The sequence below is a fragment of the Bombus affinis genome, chromosome 6 (genome assembly GCF_024516045.1).
Source record: "Bombus affinis isolate iyBomAffi1 chromosome 6, iyBomAffi1.2, whole genome shotgun sequence".
NCBI lineage: Eukaryota > Metazoa > Arthropoda > Insecta > Hymenoptera > Apidae > Bombus > Bombus affinis.
In genome coordinates this window covers 8172805-8199229 of record NC_066349.1, presented here as the reverse complement: position 1 = coordinate 8199229, position 26425 = coordinate 8172805, and the positions used below count along the sequence as shown (strand labels likewise).

Here is a 26425-nt window from a genome sequence, read left to right as displayed (position 1 = left end):
CCCGTCGTAAAATATTATTCGAGAAAATATTTTCTCTCCCCCATGGACCTTTTAACCATCTTATATTCATGCTTTTGTTTCGCGTCTACTTCCTACAACGCTCGTTATTTTTCTTCCGTGCCTTCATCCGGTATTTCCGAGTGCATCGCGCCGCTTTTAAGGCTGTAATCATTTTGTTTTTGAATATTTCATGCATATCGAGATTGATCCGGTAGGGATCGGGAATTTTTATGGAAATAGCTCTTCTTTCTTTCCCCTTTTCTGCCCCTTCCAAACTTTCTCCAACCCCCTTTTCTTCCTGTCGCTCCACCGTGCTTTAACGTAAGTAATCCTTCCGCCGTCGTATTTGCATACATTCCCTCTGCGTATCCGGAATGCTGCCACGCGTTTCCGACCTTTCCCTTTTTCCTCCTTCCTCTCTTCCATGCTTTATAAGGCTCTATCTGCAGATGTAAAAAGGGGAATTATATAGATAAGAGGTATAAACTTTGTAGCATGGAGATATTTCTTTTATTAGGGAACAATGATATAATTTTCTTTATGTCTTAAATATTTAGTAGGCAATATTTACATTTTATTACAATTTGATTTATAATCTAAGTTCTCAATCTTCAAATGTATTAATCTTTTCTATAATAAAATCTTTTTAACGAATTTGTTAATATCTTAATCGCTACAAGAAATTTATTAATCTCGTAATTTATTTCGTTCTATCGTTTCAGAGAATTTAGAATGATTTTCTCTCGTAGCAAATTATTCATTTCGTATATTCGATGTTGAAGCTGATTTTTCGCTATGATGTTTATCTTCTATATTCAATAAACGTTATACCAAATGCAGACGTGTTCCTCTGTTTGTATAACTTTTTCTCAGGAGAAATGGTAGATTTAATCAATCGTATATCTTATTTATTATTATAGGACTTTCCTCTATCGCGCAAAAGGAAATTTTGTTTCTATTGGATTTAATATACGGCACTGTCACGTTTGCTTTTATACGATGTCACGTATATTATTGATCTTTCGCGTTGAGGCAATTTTGATGTTTGTTATCACAATAGACAGATCGTAAGAATTCCCCCCAGTGTCGATATCGAAAAAGGAACTTCACTGGTTTTATCTGCTTTAAGAAAAGTATTTTCTTTCTCAAGATATTCGTGGCCATCTCATCTATGGAGAGATATTGGCCGCTGTCTGGTTATCGATAGAGCTTTATTTTAAAATCAAATTGAAAAGTCATGGAACATTGTGTTATGGGGACTGTATTTATATATAGCTCTACTTAAATATAGATATTATCTAACTTTCCATTCTTCTTCGAAAACTTCCCTTACACATAAATCAGATTTTACACGCGCGATGTTTAACTTTAACACCTGATTCCTCAAAATATTCTTTACACATAGAACAGGTTTCGCACGTGAAGCGATGACTTTATCATTTGATTCCTAAGGCACTATCTTTGCCCATAAAACGAAATATTAACTTTAACACCTGATCTCTATGATCAACCACTTTCCTTCCTTGTCTTACTCAACATCCATAAAATGGTCATATTGAAGATTTTCCATCTTCAATTCAAATCACGTTCATTTACATAATCGAACTAATATTATTAGAGAAATGTTACAAACTGCCAGTTAAAAACTTTTAATTACCAATATCGACAGATACTCTTACGTAACAGCAACAAGTTAGCAATCAAATTGCAAATTTTCAAAGTAAAAGTTTACAACCCGTAACCTGTAATTTGTCAATTCGTTGATATCATCAGCTGGTAGATTATTCTTTGAGTATACCTTTTAGAAGTCAAAAGACGCGCTTAACACTGAAACGCTGAACGACTTTCCATCGCTGGACCCTCGACCCGTCAATTATTGCACCTCGTATTCCAAGCACAATTCGAATCGCCCCATTCTTTCTGCCAGAACTCCCTAAAAACGAACGAGAAAAGAAAGAAAGCAGAAAGAAGAGAACCCTTCAAAATGTCCTCACTCGTAACAAGATCCTCTTACGCCGCGAAAAGAGGTTCTCTCATTTTACATTCGCGTCGATCCCGACGTGGAAGAAAGCGTCTCCAGTCGTCTGGCTCTATCGGGCAATCTCGATTCCAAAATGCCGAAGAAGGCCAGATATAAAAGGGAGGGGGTGACGGAGAGGGAAAGTGCAGCATCGAAGGCAGCCTGTTCACCCCTTAAAGGATGGGAGAAATAGGGGTCCATTGGGATCGCGACAGCGCGCCAAGTCCAATTAAGATGTTTTTCAAGCAGCCAGCTTTTAGCCCGTAGCAGACATCGAGGCGTCGCGACGCCTCGGCCTCCTCCTGGCCTCTGAATTCATATGCATACATGAATACATTTCGCCCAATCAACTATCCTTTTCCGAGGTTGCCGTCGCGAACGCGCCCCCCACGGACGCGTATGGGGGTGGCTGACGGTTTTTAGATGGCAGAAAATCCACACGCTAATGAAGGCTACCCCCACTACTCCACCTGTAATCCACCGTTTCGTAATTAAGCTTTTTCTACGATGGATCTCGCTGCTTTTTTACGAGCTCTCTTGGAACTCGAGCCGAGATATCGCGACTCATCGTGAGCTCTCCGAGTTCCAAGAGCGACAAGATTGATGGATGGGGGTGTTTATAGACCGATCCGAGTCACGGTGGTCGAATTGGCTGGTCAAAATGGAGATACGGCTTGAGAGGTGAAAATATTGTTGGGGATGGATAATTCAATATTGTTCGGGTTTATCGTTCTTGAAAAATGCAACACTTGGCGCTAGTCGCAGAACTTTTAAACATAGTTCGATAAGATGGTACACAGAGCAATCTGTCATCGTTTCCGGTTCGTCATTCCAAGCTTCCGTTTATACTCGGATGATTCTTCAAATTAGTAAGAGGAATTTAGAAATTACGATGGAGTAATATTCAGGGCCGTCTATCGATGCCGACAAAGGTTTCGAGGTATTTTTATAACCATGAAATTGGAGACAGTTTCGTGGAATCGATGCCTAACTCGGGAAGATCGTGGTGGTAATTGCACGAGGTCGAAAAGTTTCTTCGCCACCTTGAACGGTCGGTGATTAGCGTTTTCTCGGAATTCTTTTGGTCTTCCATTTATTTTCTAAATTACCACTACGTTTGATAGCTGATAGGCTTGATAATTGTATGCAATTTGCGCGTGATTTTCTGAATGCACGATATGAACCTAAGAGGGGGAAAAGAAACCTTGAATTACGGCTATAGCGTCCCGATACATCCGTGCTTTTGTTTCATTATTCATCGCTACTCGAGAAAATTAAAATTCTTTTAGCAAGGGATTCATTTGATCAAAGCGATGCGATAAGAACCTGACTTCGTGCATTAGATCTCTTTGCATTAAGCGGTTATACGATAAACAATCAAATTAAAGGAAAGCCATTAATTTATACTATTTTTAGATGGATATTATATTTTATCATCTTCCTATATTACTTTTAGGATATAAAATGTTCATGTTACAACTATTCAGAAATATAAAAATATTCGTGTTACATTTTCCCACAATTATCTTTTTGTATAAATGAGCAGTATAAACACTTCAAGTTGCTCTTATCTTGAACCTTGACTTTTGTTTGCACTTTGAACATTCCTTGGACATTTGAAGAATTTCAGTGGTTGGTCGGGAACGCAACTGTTAGCCAAGAATTGACATTTCATTGTAGCCGAGCAATGCTTTAAGCGTCGGAGGTGGCAAAGATTTATGATCAGGAAATGCCTACAGAGATGGTTAGGAAATCTTCGAAATAGATATATTGTTCGAATTCTCCGGCTAGTGACAATCTCGAATGACATATGTCTGGTATCGAAACTATTCCACTGACCTCGTACAATTAACACCGTCTGCATATTCCAACAGATTCCATCATATATTTTATCTCGTATTATAATAAATGGAAAACGTTGCACTTGGGTAAAGAATAAGATATTTTTATCTCGATCAAAAATATTTAAAACATTTGTTTATGTACTATAACATTTTAAACAAAGAAAAAAGAAACACTCTTTTCTGAACAAAACCAAAGCTCTTTAACTAAATAATCCTTCTTTTAGTCGAAAATTTCTTCGAAAACTGGTCGATGACTCGTACAAATACAATCGTTAGACTTAGAGTAGAAAATCCCCATGACGGCATACGTGGGCACATCACTAATGTGATCGTGTCAAGGAAACTAAGGATGATTTAAAAACCAATCGAATCCCTATAATTCTTACTGCGGAAAAAAATTTACAAAGAAGTCCTCGATCATGAAATAAATCAATCTTTCAACTACAGAAACCTCAGAATCCTGGAAAACCTTACGATCCTTCTTTCACCCATCGATCCAAGTAAGAACAGCCCTCGTGGCAATTTTCAAGCCGTTCCATCCACCGATTAATTGTTTTTATCGAGAAATCCCGGCGAGGCTAATCCGCCCTTGATTAATTCCATCTAGCCAAGTCGGTGCTCCTTATCGAGTGGAATCTGACGAACCTCTTCGTTACCTCTGTATTTAAGCTCACTGACGGACAGTTTAAGACAGGAATCCAGAAAGGATAATTTCGCCCTTCTTTCTTAGAACAAGCGGAGGGGAAAAAATCCCCAACAATTATCCGCAGCGGTGGCTAGCCTGTAATTACGTCAGTTAACAGGTCTCATCCTGCAGAGGGTGTGTATCCACTTGTGCTTGTCCGCTCATTACGAATTATCAGACGCCCGTCCTTTCTTCCCCGCAGGAAGGACAGGTGGATAATTAAAACAGGTGTCAGTGAAGCAGTTGACACCGGCATGGGGAAGCTGGGATAGAATAAGGGTGGAATCCAGACCGCAAAGGGGATCAACAACGACCGCGATGTAACTACGAGTTGTGTTGCTTCTCGTACTGTAGGGAAAGCTGTAGATGTGTAGAAGGAAGTGATAGGGTGGGGAGAGGTTTGCTGAACAGGTAACGGTGAGCAAGGAAGATGAAGCAAAGGGTACAGAGGATGGAAGAAAGGTTGGAGGAGGGCAAACGCAAGGCAGAGGACTCGAACGAGGCTGCGTTAGCTTCTACACTTAATCACTTTTGCTAATTGCAGAATGATTGCTCCGCGCTTGAAGTTTCAATAATGGGGTTGTTACACCTCCCTTCGAGAGAGAGAGAGAGAGAGAGAGAGAAAGAGAGGGAGCAGTCTCGCAACTGGTTGTACACTGGAGTAAGGCTCTCCAGTTATCACCCTTTCTCCTGTTATCTACCGCCTCTTACCTTACCTCGTTCCGAGGCCACGTTTCCCTTTCCTCCAGAAGCAACCCCGTTTTGCAACCCCTCTCCAATGGCTGCTTCCTCCAGGTAGCTGATGAATGCCATAATAGTCTACCTGCCTTCGGGTGATAAGAAAGTAATCATTCCATCTGGCCACCGTTATTTCATTAACTCGAAGGTTCACCCCGACCACTGGCCAACCCCCATCTGGATCGGAGTTTCCGCGAAAACGGCGTTGGAGAGACTGGCTGGATCCGTCAGGCTGCTAATTATGCAATTATATCGTTGGTTAGAGGGCGAGGCTCGGTCGCTCGCTGTTCGAAAATGAAATTCCTCGGCGAGTGGGCTAGGCGATGTTATAAATATCGGGTTAATGTTGCGTCGCTTGACAAATAGTCGACGCCTGGACGCGATACGCTCAAGCGAGATACTATAAATCCTGACGGTGTTGGTTGGCCGTGTGGACCGGGTACCAAGCTGGTGTTTTCAGCGTTTTAGGAGCTGTGTGTCAGCTACGTAGTTTATACATTGGCTTTTGATCGAAGATAATTATTATGATTTTTAAAGGAAAGGGAATTTTTTAATCGAAGAGAATCCAAGTTCTGTAATAGTGGGCATGTGTTTTTTGATAATAGAGCTTTGGCAAGTTTGATCAGTAATAGTGTCTGTGTTTAGATTTGCGATGTAGTAGTAGTCAAGGGCTTGTGTTATTTGTGGTTTCTATTGGTTTCCATTTTGCCTTAGTATTATTATGAAGAGATTGATTGAACACACATAATGGGAATATAATATAATCAGTAAATTGTTTCCATATTAGGTTTTTAATATTATATTATCAAATATAGTTGCTGTTACACAACATACATTTCGTACCAAATATTCTGCGAATTTTCTAAAATTAATTTTTTAAGTCATACGACATTAAAAAAACACGTTGTACACATATTGACAAATTGAGATGGTATACAAATATTTCGGAACCTGACAAAATTAATTGCTATATTCTCACTAATTTAATAATTGGAATAAACATTTAGACAAAATTACCGAATAAAATCGTAGCCGATCGTAAAATCTCTTCCACTTTGCAAATAATATCGGAGAGTAATAACGGAAACACGGGTTGTCGTCGATAACGTAGCGTTAGGTATTTAAAAGGAAATTTTAATATTTAACATGTAAAAACTGCGCTGCGGAAGCAACAGAGTATCGAAAATGCATGCATTATACAACGAAGCGTTGAATGTCAGGTATTACGAAACACGCGTGAAAATCGACTGTGTAAACTAGTTTTCTCCGAGGCAAGTTCATCTAATACAGGCATCGATACGTTATCTGATATTTTTTTCATTATTACCTTCAGTTTTCATATTTCGACCGATAAAACGTTCAATATCCTATCACATCGAAATGTATATATTATATATGCAGATTTTACATTATATACAGAGTGTTCTAGTTTTTAAGGCAAAATTTTATTACGATATTCTATACATATGAATATGACAAAAAAGGTTGTATGAACATAAAAATTGATAAGAGAAATAGTAAATAAGAAGGATAGAACAGTACTTAAGTAACTAATTGTCGAATCTTGAAAATTTTGCCTCATAAAATTTGGAACGTATTCTGTATAACCATAGAACAGATAGAACGTGGTAACAGATATCGGCGAATATCGTATCGTTTCTTTCGTTTTCATCTCGTAATAAAGCATAATTTCCAAGAAAACTGGTTACTTTCCGCGCGAATGTAAAAATTTTCCCGATCGAAGTTCTCATTTACACAACACAGAATAAACGGAGAACTGTACCAAATGCTGGGAATTTGAAACAAGCTCGCAACATCCTTATTGCAAATTACTCGACTGTTCTATCGCACGATGCGTTTCGTTTCGTATATCTGTTTACTTACCTATGAATATGTACATTGTGGAGAGATCTGTCCTCTCTACTCACCGACACGCTATTTCGTCCTTCTGGCTCATAATAATTTTACATTTTAATGGTCGACACGTACGAACGAAGAATTGGAGCACGAGACGAATTAATATTTCGCTTTACATATTTTCCATATGGACCTGCATTTCTAATAAATTAAACATTATTCAATAGGCAAGTTACTTGCATTTGTATTAACAGTAAAATAAACGTGCTTGGCCATACACTTCTTTTATACAATAGGATATGCTAGAACCAACTATGTAATTGATCTTCCTTTCTATGAAATGGATCTCTCTTCACCATAAACATCGATTTATCCCAACATATCTATACACTGTGATACGTATCTAAATGTATTTAGAGATTTAAATAAGAAAACTTTAAAAAATCCCCCCCCCCCAAAAAAGAAGAAATGTCGAAAAGATAATATACAATTAATTCACTTAATTTTAACATGTAGTATGCAGGTTTAAGTATTTATTTTATCATTTCACTAGTTGTTCACTTTTAATTCCTGGGTTCAACTTCAAAGGCGAAAGAGATGAACTTTTCCACCGATTTAACGATGATGATACTTGATACGAGCGTATAAAAAAACCGGTTGAGCTCGGAAAATGTTAACAACTTGAAAAGCACCGGTACTAAATTAACTGAAAATCCTGTTTCGACGAGAAACCTTTAAAAAAAAAGTGCGCGAGATTGCTGAAACGGGAACATTTACAAGCACTCTACCAACAAAATCGTTAAATGCGCATTTCCCTTCCAACAAACTATAACACGCAGCGACGCGTTCAACGAGTCGTTTGTTATCATTCGCGAAATTTACGGCTATGTTCTTCCCCCAAAAATATTCCCAACGAGTCCAGATAAACTAGAAAAAAAATACCAGTGATTTTTTCTGTTTTCACCCTGTGAAAGAGGAACGAAGAGAAAGCCGATCGTGGAAGAAGAGGGGTTGTAACGGGCCATTCGAGGGTGAGAATCGTGGAACAAAAGGGGTTAATTGCGTCGATATGTCGATGATAAAGGCGAGAGCACACGAATAACAATCGCATTGTGGTAAAAACGCGACTGTGTGTATCGGCATTGACCCCGTAATTTTTAATTGCACTCGCGTGTCTCGCTATCGTTATCGCACCCCTCTCATTAACACGGTAAAAAGAATCGTCCGTGAAACGTTGTACAACGATCGTTGGTGAATCGTTTTCGGAAATGTTTCTTTTAACGAGCAGGCTATGATAGGGCTGCTGTTAAGAGGTTTTCCGCGATTTAGAAAGGGGTGAACGAGGCAATCGGAGATTAATTAATAGGGAAATTAACCACGTAGTTGTGTTTGAATAAAGATGATTGTCGAAGAATTGATAGCGCGGAATATACGTTAGAGTTTATTAAATTCACGATCAGAAGGAAAAAGACTCGAGAAAATGGATTTTTGGAGAAATTTAATTAAAATTAAAATTAAAATATGTCCGCGAGATATTGAAGCGTCAGCTAGCTTAGACAAAATCCAAATTGGTAATTGTTATCGAGGTGCAAGAAGGAACACCGAATTTTCCAAAATGAAATATTCTACTGGCTATAAACGAGGCTAGAACGAAATACGTTGTGGAAAATCTGAAACTGAGAAGCAGCAGGGAAATCACGTCCGCGTCGTAAAACCAACTTAAAACTATCTTTTGCTAAAGCTTTATTATTAATTGCTATTGTGTACCATCCGAATGCACGAGGGATCTTTAGTTAGGGACGAAATTTTCACTGTGGATCGGCCAACAATGTCGCCGCGAATATTCTGAATTATTATGCATTAAATGAAGATGAGAAAGTATCACGGAACACTTTGCTGGAAAACCGCGCGGCGTGTATGGATCGTTGTATAAGATTCTCTTTGTGTGCAACGTCGCGTGCCGTCACGGTGGCAAATTCCCGTGCTGACGTGCCTGGGGCGTCGGTTATACGAGTTGTTTATACGAGCAATAATTTATTACTTACCCTTACGACGCGTCGGATCGTTAATATCATAGACGTCAGAACTATGGAAGATGGAGAACGCGGCGGAATTGTATCGTGCTTTAAACGAAAAGACGCGCGATACTTCAACCACGACTATGGTCGTTTTAGTTCCCATGTTAACGACTACTAACGAGAGATTCGGCGTCGTTCATATCAATTTTGCGTACATTAAGATCGCTATCTTTGTATTGTTCTTTGTATTGCTTCCTTTATAGTTATTTTTTAATTGTATAATACTCGTCCAATTACGATCACGTGTAGAAATTTAATTGTTCTAATTATAACACTTGCTCTATTATAAATGACAAATTGTCCGTGGCTGTTCAAATTTTGCGTACATTGAGATTCGCTATCTTTGTATTGTTCTTTGTATTGCTTCCTTTATAGTTATTTTTTAATTTTATAGTACTCGTCGAATTACGATCACGTGTAGAAATTTAATTGTTCTAATTATAACACTTGCTCTATTATAAATGACAAATTGTCCGTGGCTGTTCAAATTTTGCGTACATTAAGATTCGCTATCTTTGTATTGTTCTTTGTATTGCTTCCTTTATAGTTATTTTTTAATTTTATAGTACTCGTCGAATTACGATCACGTGTAGAAATTTAATTGTTCTAATTATAACACTTGCTCTATTATAAATGACAAATTGTCCGTGGCTGTTCAAATTTTGCGTACATTAAGATTCGCTATCTTTGTATTGTTCTTTGTATTGCTTGCTTTATAATTATTTTTTAATTTTATAGTACTCGTTGAATTACGATCACGTGTAGAAATTTAATTGTTCTAATTATAACACTTGCTCTATTATAAATGACAAATTGTCCGTGGCTGTTCAAATTTTGCGTACATTGAGATTCGCTATCTTTGTATTGTTCTTTGTATTGCTTCCTTTATAGTTATTTTTTAATTTTATAGTACTCGTCGAATTACGATCACGTGTAGAAATTTAATTGTTCTAATTATAAGACTTGCTGTATCATAAATGACAAATTACCCGTGAATGTTCAAATTATTAGTCAATACGCAAATGGTCTTGTATATGGCAATTAATTTATTACTCTGAAATGCCACAGAGGAAAGTCCATAGTAGAATTTTTTCCATGAAAGCACATTTTCGTAGCGAAGCAATTTCTCTGACTTGAAAGCTTATATCGCTTAAATCATTTATGTACTCGTCCCTGAACGACATACTTTTGAAGGCAAAAGTTCAAAATGTTTGGTGAAATGATGGGTAAAGTACGAGCTATAATATGAAGGAGATATTTAGCTCTTTGAAGTTTCTATGCTTATTCTGATTGAAGAGGAGACGAGGATTCATGCAACAGTTTCAAAAATTGATATTTACGAATCGGTATTGAAAAAAATATTAATATCAACTAAATTAGCATCATATCGAGAATATGTCCTTAAATTGAAAAAAGAAAAGATTCTTTTTCTCATTTGTTGCATAGCGTACAATCTCGTAAATTTTTTCTATCGTATAATTGTTACTGACCTTTAACACGGCGCCTATTGCAATTATGTGCGAACAAAAGATGACGTATTTCCCTAAAATTAAATAATTTGCATCATATCTTACATAATGAAAACCCTATAACAATGAACAGTTCTCGCTGCTTCTTGTTGAGAAGTTCAGCAAAGGAGCCTGATGCAGATGAGAAACGAGATCATTCCTCTTGGTTAACCCATAGATTCACGAAGGAAGGATTCGTTACTTGGAACGTTCTTGGTATATCGATTCTCGCGATCCACGCGAAAAGAAAGTTAAATTTCTCAGAGGAGACGGCGAGAAATGCGAGCGGAAACGGGCCGAAGATGAAGAGAAGGAAGGGGGAGAGCTCCCTGTTGGTTCGTGTCGCCCTACGAAACGAGTTCGAAAGCCCTTTTACCGAATAAAAGTTGACGCGAACTGGTAAGGTTCCGAAGGCGGGATACGCCGGCGCAGGCCACACGGAAAAGTTGAAATTATAAAAATTTCAAATTTTCAAACGGCTGACAGACGACAAGACGACGATTCGCGGCCGCCTGGGATAGCCACTGTCGCGGTTTTTCGACCCGTGAACTTCGCCAAACTTGGAACCGGGGAAAATTGGAAACCGCCAGAAAAAAATTGTTTCGTCTATGTCCACGCGGCGTTATCGAAACGCTTTCCCAATTTCAACATCACCTGATAACGCGTTGATAGCTGCAGTTGCGACTCTTTCAAAAGACTGTGTTTTTTTCTTTTTTTTTTTTTTTAGAAAGAAGATTCAGGAGGGGACGTTTGATACGAGTGATAGTCTTCGTTTGGAAAATATTTTACGTTCAACTTGTTAGTCGCGGAAATTAACTGATTGATTGGGTTACCAATCTCTTGGATGTTATGATCTCTCTATTTACGACCAGTCAGAAGTCAGTATTAATCTACAAATGGGAAAGTAGAGGAAAATGATCTACGAACAATACGTTCTTAGATTTACTTTAGAATATATGACTTCTTGTATCATTTGTTTGCGATAAAGAAACTTATGGGGAAAAACCGCTTGTCTTTCACTGATTGTAATAATTCGATGATCGTAAATCATTTCGATCTATTTTCATGGGTAGAACGATTAATTAATTTTAATTGGAAATTTTTGAAATTTTAAACGTTGGTACGTAAATGAAACGTGAATTTACATTATACCTTTGTGGAACTTTGTAAGAGAGCCAGTTGTAACATTCCTCAAATAACAGTGGTGTATTTGATAAAATAACATGCTCGTTATTTCTGAAAACTAGCGACCGTGGTAATTCTGAAAGTAATTTTAAGATTGCGAAAGAACGATTTAATTTGTACGGCATGGTGAAAGTAAAAAAATTGCTTGTAAAAGATAATCAGGGAAAATCGTTAATGTATGCATGTTTTCACTTTGTTTGCAGGACCTTCGTTTTGGGGTCTGATAAACCCCCAGTGGTATTTGTGCAGCAAAGGAAGACGACAGAGTCCTATCAACATCGAGCCTGACAAGCTTCTCTTCGACCGCCACTTGAGACCAGTGTCGGTCGACAAACACAAGGTAATTTATCCAGTGTTCTTCAATGTCCCTTTATTTCTTCTCTTTTTATTCCTCGTTGGCGGTGCTTCGACTTTTGAGTAAGCTCGTGTATTCAAAAGTAAAGAAGGATTGTATACCAAGTCGATTCGTGACAGAAATTTCTATCGTCACGCCTTTGTTTCAATGGAGATGATGCTCTCTTCGTGATATTTACTTTATTTAGTATTATACGTTCTAATATAATTCATATCTAACGTCAAAATTGGGATCTGTATTATTATTAAAATGATATTATTTATATATTATATTATTTCTTATACTATATTTATATATTACAATTATTTAATAATTTCGAACTTAAGATGTATTATTAGTTATCTTAATATCAAATCATTTCATTTCATTTATTTTCATTCTTTATTTATTTTCATTTAGTTTCGTTCATTTTATTTCTGTTATTTGTATGTATATGAAAAAGTCAATTGAAATGTTTCTTCGGATCAAACATTTTACATTTTATTAACGGTCATAAGATATCTAGTTTTATCCCTTAACAACGCAGAAATAATTTTAATCTGAGATTTGGGGAAGAATAAAAGGAACGGGAACGTTAATACAAAAATGGAATATATTGTACGAGCATATTAATCTAGGAAAGAATACATTAATTATAACAGCGTTTCAAAGAGGGACAGTATAATTAAAATACCACGGAATAATAATAAAATTAATAATAATGACACGTATAGAAACAAAATAATATTAGCTTTCACAGTCCCCATTTGGGGATCTCGTATATTAAATAAGTTATAAATTTCATAGTATCGATTGGTATCCCCAGCAGGGGATTCTTCCTAAATATTTCATACTTTAAAAATATTTTATAATAGTTAAATCCAACAAAAAAGCGATTAAACGTTAACTCATAAATGGATTTAAATTTAAATTATAAAATAAATTTATCTGAAAATTTCGAAGTAAAATGGTAAATAGGCGATATTATCTTAAATAAGATAAAACACAAAAGACTAATGAAAATGGAAATAATAACAGGTAAAGAAAAATATAGGAACAGAATATATGTATGAATTAAAAGAAAACGTAGGAAAATTTCTAAAAAAGAATGGCGTTCGTCTTAATCGAAAGTCACAAATACCACCTCAGGTTAAAAAAAATAAAACACATCAGACAGCGATTGGTTCGACGCGTCGCAGATACGTGAAGTAGATTCAAGTGAAAATTAACATTTTTCGGATGATTTATTTGACTGGGTAGACTGATATCACGGGGAGACGCATTCAGTTGAACGTGAGTAGCTACGCCGCGGCTATTCCCAGAGCTGTCGCCGGCTAGTAATGGATTTTGAATTCACTCTGGACCGTTCTCCACTTTCTCTCTATCCATTTTTCACCACGCCAGGGAGTTCGTTAGTTCGATAATATATCCATTAATTACCAATCTGGCTGTTTAACGTTCGTCTTATTGGCTCGTGATACCTTAAAACCTCGAAAATAATAATCTTCGATTAATTAAACGTTTATTCGTTCTTCAGTTTCGCTACGCGTGAAATCGTGCTAATTCTCCTTTACCCTAAAAATAATCACTGATTTTAATATGTAGCGTTAGACTTCTTTGACATTCCTGATTAAATATCATAGATAGTATGACTTTAAAATTGAAATAATTGTCACTTCACAATCAAATTTAAATCTCTTTGCTCTTAAAATAGTCTTTGATTTTAATAATAATTGAAACAAAAACGTAATATAGTCATTGATATTATTCTGACGCATGTATTATACATTTCGAAATATCGGGAAAACGATATCAATTTTATGAATTCAATTATGTATAGAGGAACATCGAGAAACAGTAGGAAAAGAAAATTCTGGCTTCGAATTCCACATGAAACTTCTCTCAAACCCCTCATGCTGAGATTCATCCATAGGATGTTCATCTGAATCTCAACCTCGCTTGATCAATAAAACGATCACATATTACAACGTGACACTAGTTTCTTGAGGCCACGGAAATATCTTAAAAAATTCTAAAATTCCCCATTTTTTCCCAGCGTCAATTCGTAGATTGTGACCTTCTACCTTACAATCGTACAATTTTACGTTAAATACAATGATCAAATAGTCTGTAGCTTATCAAATTCATCAATGAAATTTAATTTCTTTTATTATCAAATCTGTTAACACTGCATACGAGAGAATGTATTAGTACCAATGACTCGAAAATCGCGACTTATAAAATGTCACTAGTAAACGTTAATTTTATTTTGAAAGAAGGTGGCATATTTCGTTGTTACAATTTACATCACAATCGCGACTTAATTTTATCCTAAAGATTCGCTTCGAAACAAACTTCATCCACGCATATCAAGCGATATCAGTATCTACCGCGAGGTAAATGGAAAAAAAGCGGTCATTGATTTCGCAGATGCGAAGATAACAACGGTGTGCCGGGCTATGGGGGCTCGGTTTCACCGTCATTCGTTTCCCTTCCGCTTTTTGTTCGTTACGTCGGGCTGGTTTTATCGAGCAGCCGCCGCGTGGATTGCATGTGTGGAAATTAACGCGGCGGCCGATTTACGCGGGGCCCATTTTCCGCTGTGAAATTGATGCGCCGTGACGAGTCACGTAAATATTGTAAATCTCGCCGATGCGACTTGCGAACAACGACGAGCCACTGCTTGATTAATCGTCGAACCATAATTAATGAGAGGACATAGGCATCGAGGACGGTGAGGGTGGAATTTTGTTTTCGAAATATTTTCCTATTCATCGGCTTTCAATGGCTTTGGAAGATATTTGAACGTTTGTCATAGAACATTTTTACGAATGTGTTACGTGCATTGCACTGAACTTTTTCAAATGATCGAAAGAACGGGGCAGGATCAAAAAGAAAAAGTAAGAGAAAGAGGGAAAGGCGATTGTTTGCTTTGCCAGGTGAATATTCATCGAGGGAAAGATTGGAGTTCCACTTTTCAAACGCGAGCTGGAATTTGCAAGAATCCTTGCAACGGTCGAGCTGATGTATCTCTTCTCCCTTTAGATGGCGAAGCAATTTGTTTAACGGCTCGACAACACACTGTTGTGCGATTGTATGTCGTAGACACTGTCGATACGCTCGGAAAGATCGAATAGATATTGGTTTTCTAGAGGGAAAAGGGTTTTACTTGTAAGATTAATATAGTGAATAATGAGACTCGAGTAATCAAATTTTTCAGGAGGAAAATTTCTGTAGTTTATAGAAAAAGAGATTTTAGTTTGTTAATAGAATATTTCGAAGGTAATGTAATAAATATATCGAAGATAAGGGTATATTAGCATTAAATTTTAAATTAACTTTTATAGACAGTGAGGTATGGCTTGTCTGACCAGAAAACGACTATTCTACTTGGTGTGAAATATTTATACTGCAGTGTATAAATTTATTATAATTATTTCGTTCATTCGATTTATTGTATATTACACACACTGTGTCTGACCATAGCGATTATTTATTCTACTTGCTGTGCAATATATTTTTCCCATATTAATATGTAAAAAAGGAAAAACACACGTGTGACGATTTAGTATCGAAATAGAGATATGTATTATAATCCCAAGATACTACGTTAAAATATGTAACGTACTGTGAACGTAAGCTATGAATGCGTATTGCGATCGAAGCTTTCATAGAAAGCAGCCAAATCCAGGATGGCCTTGTAATAATATTAACTCGTTATCGTTATTAACCCTGCTAGTCTCGACATCTCTATCTCCAGATCTCAGCTTTAAAATCTCTCAACAGGCCATTCAATTTAATTAGCGAGCCATTGAATTGACTTACCAACGAATGTTCTAATAATTATAAAAATGACAAATTCTTTATCTAAATCGTTAATTTCATAAATAAATTTCAAAATAATAAAACGGTATAAAGCACTTATATTTACACATAGAATTCCACCAAGTGACGTTTGCTATAATTTTTCGCAAGAAGGCCACGTCGTCGCGATAAATTTCCGGTTGATCCTCGAGGGACCGTAATTCACTATCATTTCTCGAATTTATCAAACTTTGAATATAATTCTTTATCAAATAAAGTATTCATAGAATAGAAGACCTTTCGAAGATCTTTTATTCGGAGGATCGATCGATTAACGTTGCTTTCGTCGAACAACGTTATTTCTTGTAGTTTCCCTCTTGGATGCATGGCTTTATCGCGTATTCGCGTGACGTAACGCGACACGAGAATTCCACGTCTACTCGTCTAGGACGCGAAAGTGCAGTTGCGGAAATTGTTTTATGGAAATCGCTTGGCGAAGGCTGCTTGTATCCACCGTGGAATAAACGTCGATACACTTCGACACGAGCCAAAGAATATTTAGGAGAGACTGACGCGTTCTATTACTGATTTCCACGAAAGCAGTTTGGTTAAATTGGAGAAAATTTAGTGGCCGATGTAACGCTATAAAATATTTATCGCAATCGAAAGGAATTTCACTCTTTTGTTAACAAGTTCGTAATGGTCTCGTTCTTGGAAATTGTTTGATCGAGATGATTTAAATATAATTATAATAAATTTTTGAAGCTGTGCAATTGTTTTATTTTCTATAACTTATTATCGTGCTTGTAGCATAAATAATTTTATGTACAGAAAGAAGTTCGTGAGTGTTGTCGTCCTATATTTAGGATAAACATTTTTTTTATATATTTTCCAACAATTTTTGAAATTGATCTTTTCATTTACTATAACTCGTTATTTATAGTATAGACAATTTCATATGAAAAAATTCGTAAGTGTTCTCGTCCTGAATTAAACGACTGGACGATAACGTCGATCGTTAAAGGAATTAAGGTTAGGGATATAAATGTGCTGATAAATTTGTCCACGTCCAATGTGAATTTTTAATTTCATCCAATTTTTCAATACTCGATGCGCATCGATAGCCAGCTTCGGTATCGTTCGCGATGGTGTTTATAGTAACCATCTTCCATTGCAGCAGACGCAACTAACATAAAGCGTATTAATATATTTCGTATTTTTTAATTACAATCGTCAATTTCGTCTGAACAACGCCGAAATAAAATCGCCGAATTCATATTAACATGCAAATGTATCGTTATTCACGTAACAATATATGCCAGATCAACAGCGATTTGTTCGAAAAATATCGAGCTGCTTGTTGATTACAATGACGTTGGAAAAGCATGCGAAAGTTTCCAAAGTAATTAATACGTAATTTCGATTGAGAGCCGTAAAACTGAATCGAGCGAAGAACTGAATTAAAAAGTAGGTAAGAAACTTTGACGGTGTATAAATCTAGCGAATCGAAGCGAAGACCGATAATTTGAAACAGAACTGGAATGAGCAATTTACGGAGATAATTCGATTTTGCCGAAACCTTTCTAAAATTAATCGTAGTTCCCTTGATCGTTTTTACGTGCATCTTCGTGACAAAGTATCGACAATTCTATCGTAATTCGGAAATAATTGCTGTTAACGTTGGAATTATTTTTCCAAAATTTTCTTGAAAAACTAACGAATTGTACACATGGATAGCTGAACGTTGATTGATTTAATAAATTATTTCTATTCAATATGATATTACGATACATCGCGGTAAAACATGTACTTAAAACGCTACAAATTAAGATCTTCTAGTATCTACATATTTGTAATATACAAAACATACAACAACTAAACTGTAAGAAGTATGCGAAATAACAAAAAATAGTTCGAATCTCCAACTATTGCAGCTTTATAGATTTATAAAATTTTCATGAAAAATTACAAATTACCGGTTTTGATCATTCCGACAACTGTACGTTAAAAAGTACTAGTTTTATGAAATAAACAACGGGAATAAAAGACTTTCCATTTTTCGCCAGAGTTCGCTGCTATTCAAAGAAAGTTCCATGACCGTTTGAGCGTCGTGTGGTGATGGTTCCACCGTGTGAAAAGCGCGAAACACTGACCACGTGCGCTTTGTCCGATTTTCGCGAAAGCTGTGCTGGCTACGGTCTCAAAGGCGAAACCTTTCGTTTGTTACGCGAAACGTGCTAACTCTAATCGCACCGTGGATACGATAGAAACGAATCACGTGGCCGCCTCAGCTGACACGGTGATTGCCGGCACGTGAGCAGAAGTCCCGATTCGAAGCTCAGCCCGAACATGACCGGAACTTCCTTTAGACTGTCTATTTCTCAGCGAGAAATGGCTGGTTGGCTCTTGAGCGGAGCTCGTATTGCTTCTCCTTTTCCCAGATTTTATAATTTCTTGGAAATGGAATTAGATAGAAATTTTGATAATTTTAGATATACATGTAGACGAGTAGCAACAACGAATAGCAATTTAGTTTGATGTAGATACTATTGATAAAGTGGACAATTTTTATCGATATATTATATTAAGACTTTTTGATATTTCATTGATACTGTAATAAAATACGAGTACCACGATTATACTGGTAAAATTTTACACCAACCGAAAAATGTATATGAAGTTACAGCACATTTACTACAAATAGACATTTAGTAAAAAATTAATACATATAATTAGCGTTAAATGTCCCGTGAAATATTAAGGTTTATCAATGTAGTGGATAACTGATTGTTTAATTTTATGATTGCTATAAATATACTCTTGCAAACCAATTTTCTACCTGGATTTAATTTCTTTTAATTATATCCATAAGAATATAAATTTGTATAAACGTACAAGGACGAAACAGAAAGGAGAGAATCGAAGTTTTGTGATTAAAACCGCGCAAAATGTAACAAACTCAACTGCAATTCGCAGAGTAATGCATCTAAAGGAAACAGAGAAATGAAAGGGCACGAAAAAGTTTCTTACATAAACAGCAAACAGCAGCCAATAAAAATAACGCAAAGTCAAGGTACTTGGTAGCTCGATGATTAAACGACTTCGTTGGTTTCCTCTTCTGAGGGACTTCATTGTTCCCGGCAGTTCGCGAACCGCGGGACTTCAAACGAACCAGAGGCGCGTCATTTTTGAGTTTATCAAACAATAACACTCTTGGCGAAGTAGCTTTCGTGCAAACACTCGTCGCCAGCCTTAAAGCTCTAGCCGAGAGTCGTTTGTATTTCCTCCCTTTTCTTTTTCCCTTCGTTTCTTTTCCTTTCTGGCCGCGGTTGAGTTTCGCTTCCGCCTACCGCTCCATCATCCACGGTGTTGCGATACTTCTTCCCGAGAACTGCGAAACGTTCGAGACTTTTGTTTCTTAGCGGGTCAGCCACCCGTTAATGAAATAATTGAAGCGTTTCTTCGTAGGACTTTGAATCGCGCACCGAATATTTCCGCGGTACGTTTCGCTGTTTTAAGCTTTGATTTTCGATGGAAAAATCTTAGATCGTTGAGAAAATTTTATTTAGGGAAAAACGAGTTACATAACTTGCCACTCGGGTTCCTAATGTTTTGGATAAAACCGTCAGTTTACTTATAGAGCTTCGACATGTTTAAGGAGTCGTATCGTATCTGTTGAAGTTTTATTATATCATGTTTGTACCCATAAGGAGTAGAATCGAGCTAGTTGCAATTAATTTGTCTATGGTATTCTATGGTAACTTCGAATTCTATAATTATGAATGTTTTTGGTTAACACAATGTTTCTGGTTCTGGTTTTAATTTCCTTTGTAAAAGTTGTTTCCTTTTCGAAAATTGATAGACATATTTTCCTACTACTGATTGTATTTTAAAAATTTGATCCTATGGAGACCGAATTTTGTTAAAGCGTGACAAAAATTTGATTTTGTTGCTCAAGACATAAATTTACAAACCCATTAACATTCGCAAATCAACTAACTCATTCTCCCAACAGCAACGCCTCTAAAAATTATCCGTCGATTTGAAACTTAAAAAACAGCTAACCAAATCATTCTTCAAACACAATAGAAACACCTTGTCAAATTATCTTCACTCCCAAAGGAAAAAAGAAGCAACCAAAAAAAGAAAGAAATAAATCAAGGAGCACGAATTCCTGATAATAACGAAACGAAAAGTGTTCCTTTTTCGCGAATGATCGATTGTTTGACTTAAACAACACGTGTGACGCCGGCTAACCGATGCGAGTCGGGAGATGAGGAAGAACGCTGGAAACCTGTTCCCTTTAGGCGCTTTTGTGCCTTTGGAGGATAGCGATTGGACGTTGGAGGGGATGATTCGAGGGTGGACCAAACAATGAACAGAACCCAAACCATGGTTCGTTTCAAAGCGTAGAATGCATCCAATGAGCTTGCCTCGTGAGAACGCGGCTACTTGCGCCTGGGAAGATTGACTCCGGCTCCGGGAAGTTGGCATCGGGGGGTTGGGTTAGATTCGAGGGGTTGGAAAGAAGATGGGAAGAGAGAGGAAGAGCAAACGATCCCTCGGGTGCGCGTTTAAACCTTTTCACGGGCATTTCCGTGGAAGGCACTTTGTGTCCTGCCCGACAAATTCGAACTATGCGCGTTTCTTTTCGTGCCAACCCCTCGCAAACCACCCATCCCCCTCGGACTCTTCAACCTACCGAAACACTCTGCATAAAGATGAAACGTTGCTCGTGGAAATTCCACGAGAAATTTCGTTCGACCCTTCGACAACGAAGTCGCAGCCAAAAACTTCTAAATATTGCGTGGATTTTTCTGAAACTACTGTTTCGAGAGTTCTGCGGATTTCGAATTGCGTTTGAAATTGTATCGTGAACGCTAATGCGAGATGAAGTTTGGATTGCTGAGACGAAAGTTATTGTTTTTCTTTAAGTAAGATGATTTCAGAAATTTTCATATTGTCAGCAGCGAATTATTAATTGCCAGTGTAGGATGCTAAGGTATTGCGGAATGTTGTATAAACATTAACCTTGGAAGTCTTCTGGAACTTTAGCAACTGTGTTAGAGTTTTATTCGACTTCTAACTTCGAGAAACAGCCTACTTACTATAAAGCTAATTCTTGGTGAAACTTTGAAATACTTGAATAGAACAATTGTAATCCAAATTCCCATAAAACAGTCATATCGTATCGTTAGAAGGCTCGATGTTATTCGAGATAACTGAGACATTTAGTGTCACATGCTACTTGAAAGGGAAATTATGCCAGTGTTTACGACGTTTGCGATATTGTAACACCTCATAATAGTAGTTAAGGGTTAATCTACGTCGTACCATTCTCAATTATAATACGCTTCGTGCCTTTAAGGGTAAGACATTTCACCTCGTACGTTTCGTATTAGATTTATATAGGAAAAGATTTTATAGAAAAATTATTGTTGTGCAACGATACCTTTATTCGCCACTGTATATGTATATATATTTTATTGCATATTATTAATAGATATCAGAAACATTGAGTGTATCGAAAAATCATAAAATCATTCGATGTCTTGCCGAGCTATATCAATGAAAACAAGTCGTGCATATTTTACGAAAACTAGAGTAAATTTGTCTACTTTTAAATAAAGCCTGGAATCGGTATTTTTGTCGAACAATTTACTCTCGTATACAGTCCGATACGATTATCTCTTGGTTGGTGTAACCGTAATTCAGAGTGGGAACAGAACAGGACGAAATACACCGAGACAAGTTATGGGTATCAAGGTTTTGCCCTTTGTCACGCGGTTCTCGACTGCACATGCACGTTTCTACCCGGAAGATTAATAGTTACATTACAGGGATGCGTCAGGCCAGATCCATTTGGGCCTGTTTCGCGGTACTTCCTTAGAAATTAATATTCTAAACAGCCCATTAATTCCGCGGACACGCGAGACTTGTCGCATTAATAATCCAAGGATAATTTGCCATCTCCCGCGGATACCGAACACTGCACACCAACGTAACGTTTGGAAAATTTGAACATAAACTACTATACTTTATACGTAAATACAGTTGCTACAAAAAGTATTGTCATACCATTGCGTTCATTATATTTACATATTAATTAATTTATTTGTACTTTCATAATACATTTATGAAATTGCCAGAACAAAATCCCTGAAACCTAATTTTAATAGATTTGATTTCCGGTACCAGCTGTAGTACGGTATCAATAATTATAAATTATAAAGTGTCTCTTTTATTTAACTATATCCCATCTGCTGTTCTTCAGACGGTGTATGAAACATAATCAACTACATAATCACGGTAGCTTCGTAAAACAATTCGCTTCGCTTTAGAAACTGAAAACTTTATCCCGAGGAAACCTAAACCTTCTCCCGATTCAGCAACGATTTAAAATGTCCGTAGTCGGCAGAGGATAATCCAATAGCGAATAGCAAAGTGAAAAACCGGATAAAAGCCTTAACTATCGTCAGCCTTAACTACCCGAGCCGGAAGCCGCAGTGACGTCACATCTAGTTTCAGCGTTATTTAAATACATCCCTCGGTCCATTTCGTATCCTCACCAATCCCCCTTACAACACCCACTATTCCTAGGACACGAAAGGTATACGCGAAGGGCAAAAGGAACAGTCGAAGGGTGGTTTCATGTACCTCGTGAATTTATACGGCGTTTAACCTGGTTTAAACTTTGGCACTTAAATTAAACAATAGGGCGAACCACCGAACCACCGACTTGCCGAGTCGAACGTACGTCTTGCCGTCTTCGACCGAGGTTCCTCCGTGCTTTTCTCTTGATTCCATTCCCTCTGCCCTTTTTCATCCCTCTTCAACCACCCTACATGCAGTCCTAGTTCTGATCTTCACCCATGTGCACGTTTCCGCCAGTTTCAACCGGATTCGTCGTTCGCTAGGCGATCCCAAAATTGTCAGACAGCGTAATTTCGCGATCGAAACCGAACCGATTCGAAGAGAATCCTAATTCTCCGCGGATTGGGACACGAGCCACGAACGTCTGGACTTCCGATCATCGTGACTCGTTTCGTATGTGACCCAGGATGGTTGTGTTAGTCGGGAACGTTTTGAAATATTTCTGTTCGGTTGGAGAAACGGAATTCAGAGTTTATTGACTTTCCACCCTCGACTCTTTCCCGGCCCTGACAAAAATTCGATGAACCGAAGTGACGGCAGAAACGCGTTCGAGAGGTGGAATTTGTGAACCGGCCAGAGGAACGTTTTATAGGGATTCTCCTGCCTGTATTTTTCAGTTCCGGTGTTACTGGCGAGTTTATTGGTTGGGCAGATTGGATGGGGTAAAGATACGTTCAAGATATTTCAGTGAAATGTTTTTGTTGTTTTAACTGGCTTCGGTGTACGCAGCAGTATATTTCAATCATTTTTGGGCCGTGTAACGTCTTTTGTGATAATTGAATAACGCGCTACTTTCTGTTTGTAATAGGAAGATCATTTCGAATACAATATGACTATTTTTATTTGACCCAGTAACGTAGCCATCAAACGAATGAGTATTAAAAATCTTGAGCGGCATCCAATTGAATCGTGAAATTGTGGAGCTCGTGATAAAGACTGTTTTTATAGAATCCATTAATTTTCATTGAACAATAAATCAAGATATAGATTATTTTTACGATATCAATTCCACTATATCGTCAGACTGTTGCAGCGACTAGAGTGCGTTATTATCTAAAAACTCGAGGAAAAGAGAAGAATCAGTTTTATCGTGAATCTTTCAGTTATCGATCTTTAATACTGAAATCGAAATGAGTAAAAATTTCCGATCAACTACAATCTTCAGCCTCGTAAACGAACAAAATTCTACCTATAAAGATTTAACGAATCAAAGTGACGAGTCAGAAATAGAATCCGTAAGAAATCTACGCCGTGCTTAATTTCTGTAACTCACGTTACTCGCGTGATCACTGGAAGCATGCAATTTTAGCTATTTTCACAGAAAGATAGTCGTATGATCGATAACACGACAGCGTAATATTTGCCGGAACACGGGCTGCTTGGTGGCAGAGGGGAGGAATTGTTACTTACAATTTATTTGAAAGCTCCATCCATATCCTTTTGTATCCTCGTCGGGTTATGCCCTGTCCTATTCTATTTCAGTCCCCGTCCGACCGTACACGGATCGCATTCTACTCGCTCGCGTGGAAATACACGAGACCATCCTATTCCCCTTATGTCTGACCATATGCGGTGCTGTTCTACTGGGCATCCGTTTGAACTTACGCAGACCCGCTCCACTTCCTCCGCCTCTTGGCCTCTAACTTTATCAATAGCAGCCACGACAAATCCATACAAAATACGAAGGCACCCCGACGCAATAGAAAAAGAAAGAAACACGACACTCGTTTCGTTTCGTTCGATATTCATTTGTAAGCAGACAGATAAGCGAAATCGTGGCGGAGTAGCAACGAATATTTGAATGTATTCGCCGAGATAATACTGTGACTCTGTAAACGTTCGTTCGCGAACTGGAGCTCGTTTACTCAGGGCAACGGCTTTCTGAATAAAGAGGTGCCATTGTTACTTTTTCCTCGCGAAAGAGAATTCCCTTCGACACGGCCATTGTTCGCGAATAAACCGCCAACTATCCGCGACCAAGCAAATACTCGGGCTTGTCCGTCAGTTTCGTTGCTTGCTTCTTCATTTTCTCCTCGAAATCGACTGTGCTCAGAAGTGAGACAGAGTTAATAGAATTAATTATCATTCCCACGCCTTTGTGCGAATATCTCCTGTCGATATAATCAGTAGCGTTTTAGACTTGATTTCTTGTTTCCAACACTCAGAATTTCGATAGAAGGAACTCGATTCGTAGACATTCCAGCTATACCAAAACTATGAATTTCCATAAATATCTACAGTTTAACAATTATTGTTCCAATTAATATATTGTCAATCTTAATACTTTTACACAAATTCTATATATTCTGCAATTCCAACAATGTGCAAACCAATTATTTTTCAAATGCGAGTGAAAATACTGTGGTATATAGCATCATGCACAAAGTGCTTTCGTATACAGTATCGTCCACAAAAAGCTAGCGATTGCCATAACAGGCGAGGGCAATACGCGTGTCAGTGCTCTTCGAGTCGAACGAAATTCCTCGTTCTTTATCCATCGAGAATAATCGTAGCTCTTGGCTTTCTAGTCTAACAGGAGAAACCAGAAACGTGGCCGGTATATAAATCGTTGTAACTGTCGTATAAACAGCGGCTGGTTGTTAATTAACTCGCGATCAGACTATTGTTCCATAAGAATTGGGATTCCCGGCGCCGCGTTGGCTCCTTTTCACTCGGCGCGATACGATCTTGGTTGTCGATGCTCAGGTATAATCGTTAAATAACATTTGCATTTCGCCACGCTTTAAGCAGATTTTCGAGGATAGTCGCAAAGCTTTTCAAATTCTGTTGATTTGATTTTACGTACAATGGATCTCTGTTGATCGGATGCTTTTATTTAATCGAGTGAGAGACGTATAGATTTACGAGATGAAATGATGGTATTGCTTTTACAAACAGAAGAAAATATTGTCAGTGATATCTATGCATCGTAATAAATGAACACCTTTTTGGATTACAATTTGACATTTTATTAAGAATTAATTGATATTTTATGTACAACACGTTTCTTCCTTGTACGTGTTATAATTCTATTACATTTGAATGCAAATAAACACAATGTTAAATACAGTTCATACGTCGCAAGCTACATGGAAATGAAGTATCCAAATGGCTAAAAGTATCTACAAATTTTATGATAAGAATAAACGCACACTTTCCCAACCCAATAATTCAACGAATAACTTTCTCGCCACCCCACCGAAAGATCAAAATTCCAGCTAGTAAAATTGACGATATGAGAAGGAAAGGTAACATTAGAACCGCCCATCACCCTATCAAAATCCCGTGAGACACTCGAGACAATTCCGGCTCCGTCAGAGCGAAGAATCCTTTCTGCGTGAATCCGCGAACCCTTTCGATCGATGGAAAGCGCGAAACTTTCCTTTGATGTTCGAAACTCAGCTAAAAGAAACTCGCCAGCCGCATTAATCACCGATGCGCCGATGAAGTTCGTTCACCGAACGAAAGGACGAACGAAAGGAAACGAAGAAGATTATACCGCAATGGTGGCGGTTCTTCGTCTCGTGAATTTTCCAGCCGCCGCCACGGGGAACAAAACCACGAGGCCACACGGCGATTCAGGAGAATTCGCGATGACGATTGTTCGTTCAGCGGCTGAACGACTTCCTGCTTCTATCGTTCGTTGCCTTCGCGAAGGAAAAGGGTGGAACGCGTCGAAAAGGCTCGTGAAGACGGGTTTGAACTTGGAGGTCTTGTG

At 37.7% G+C, this 26425-nt stretch overlaps 1 protein-coding gene across 3 annotated transcripts in view; it reads left to right on the top strand.

Annotated features, from left to right (window-relative positions):
• Positions 1-26425, top strand: part of LOC126917620 (carbonic anhydrase-related protein 10) — a 228340-nt gene that overhangs the window by 143597 nt on the left and 58318 nt on the right. For all 3 annotated transcript variants that reach the window (XM_050724695.1, XM_050724696.1, XM_050724697.1), the window contains exon 3: positions 12119-12255. In XM_050724695.1, coding sequence (XP_050580652.1) covers positions 12119-12255 — 137 coding nt within the window. The remainder of the gene's footprint in view (positions 1-12118; positions 12256-26425) is intronic.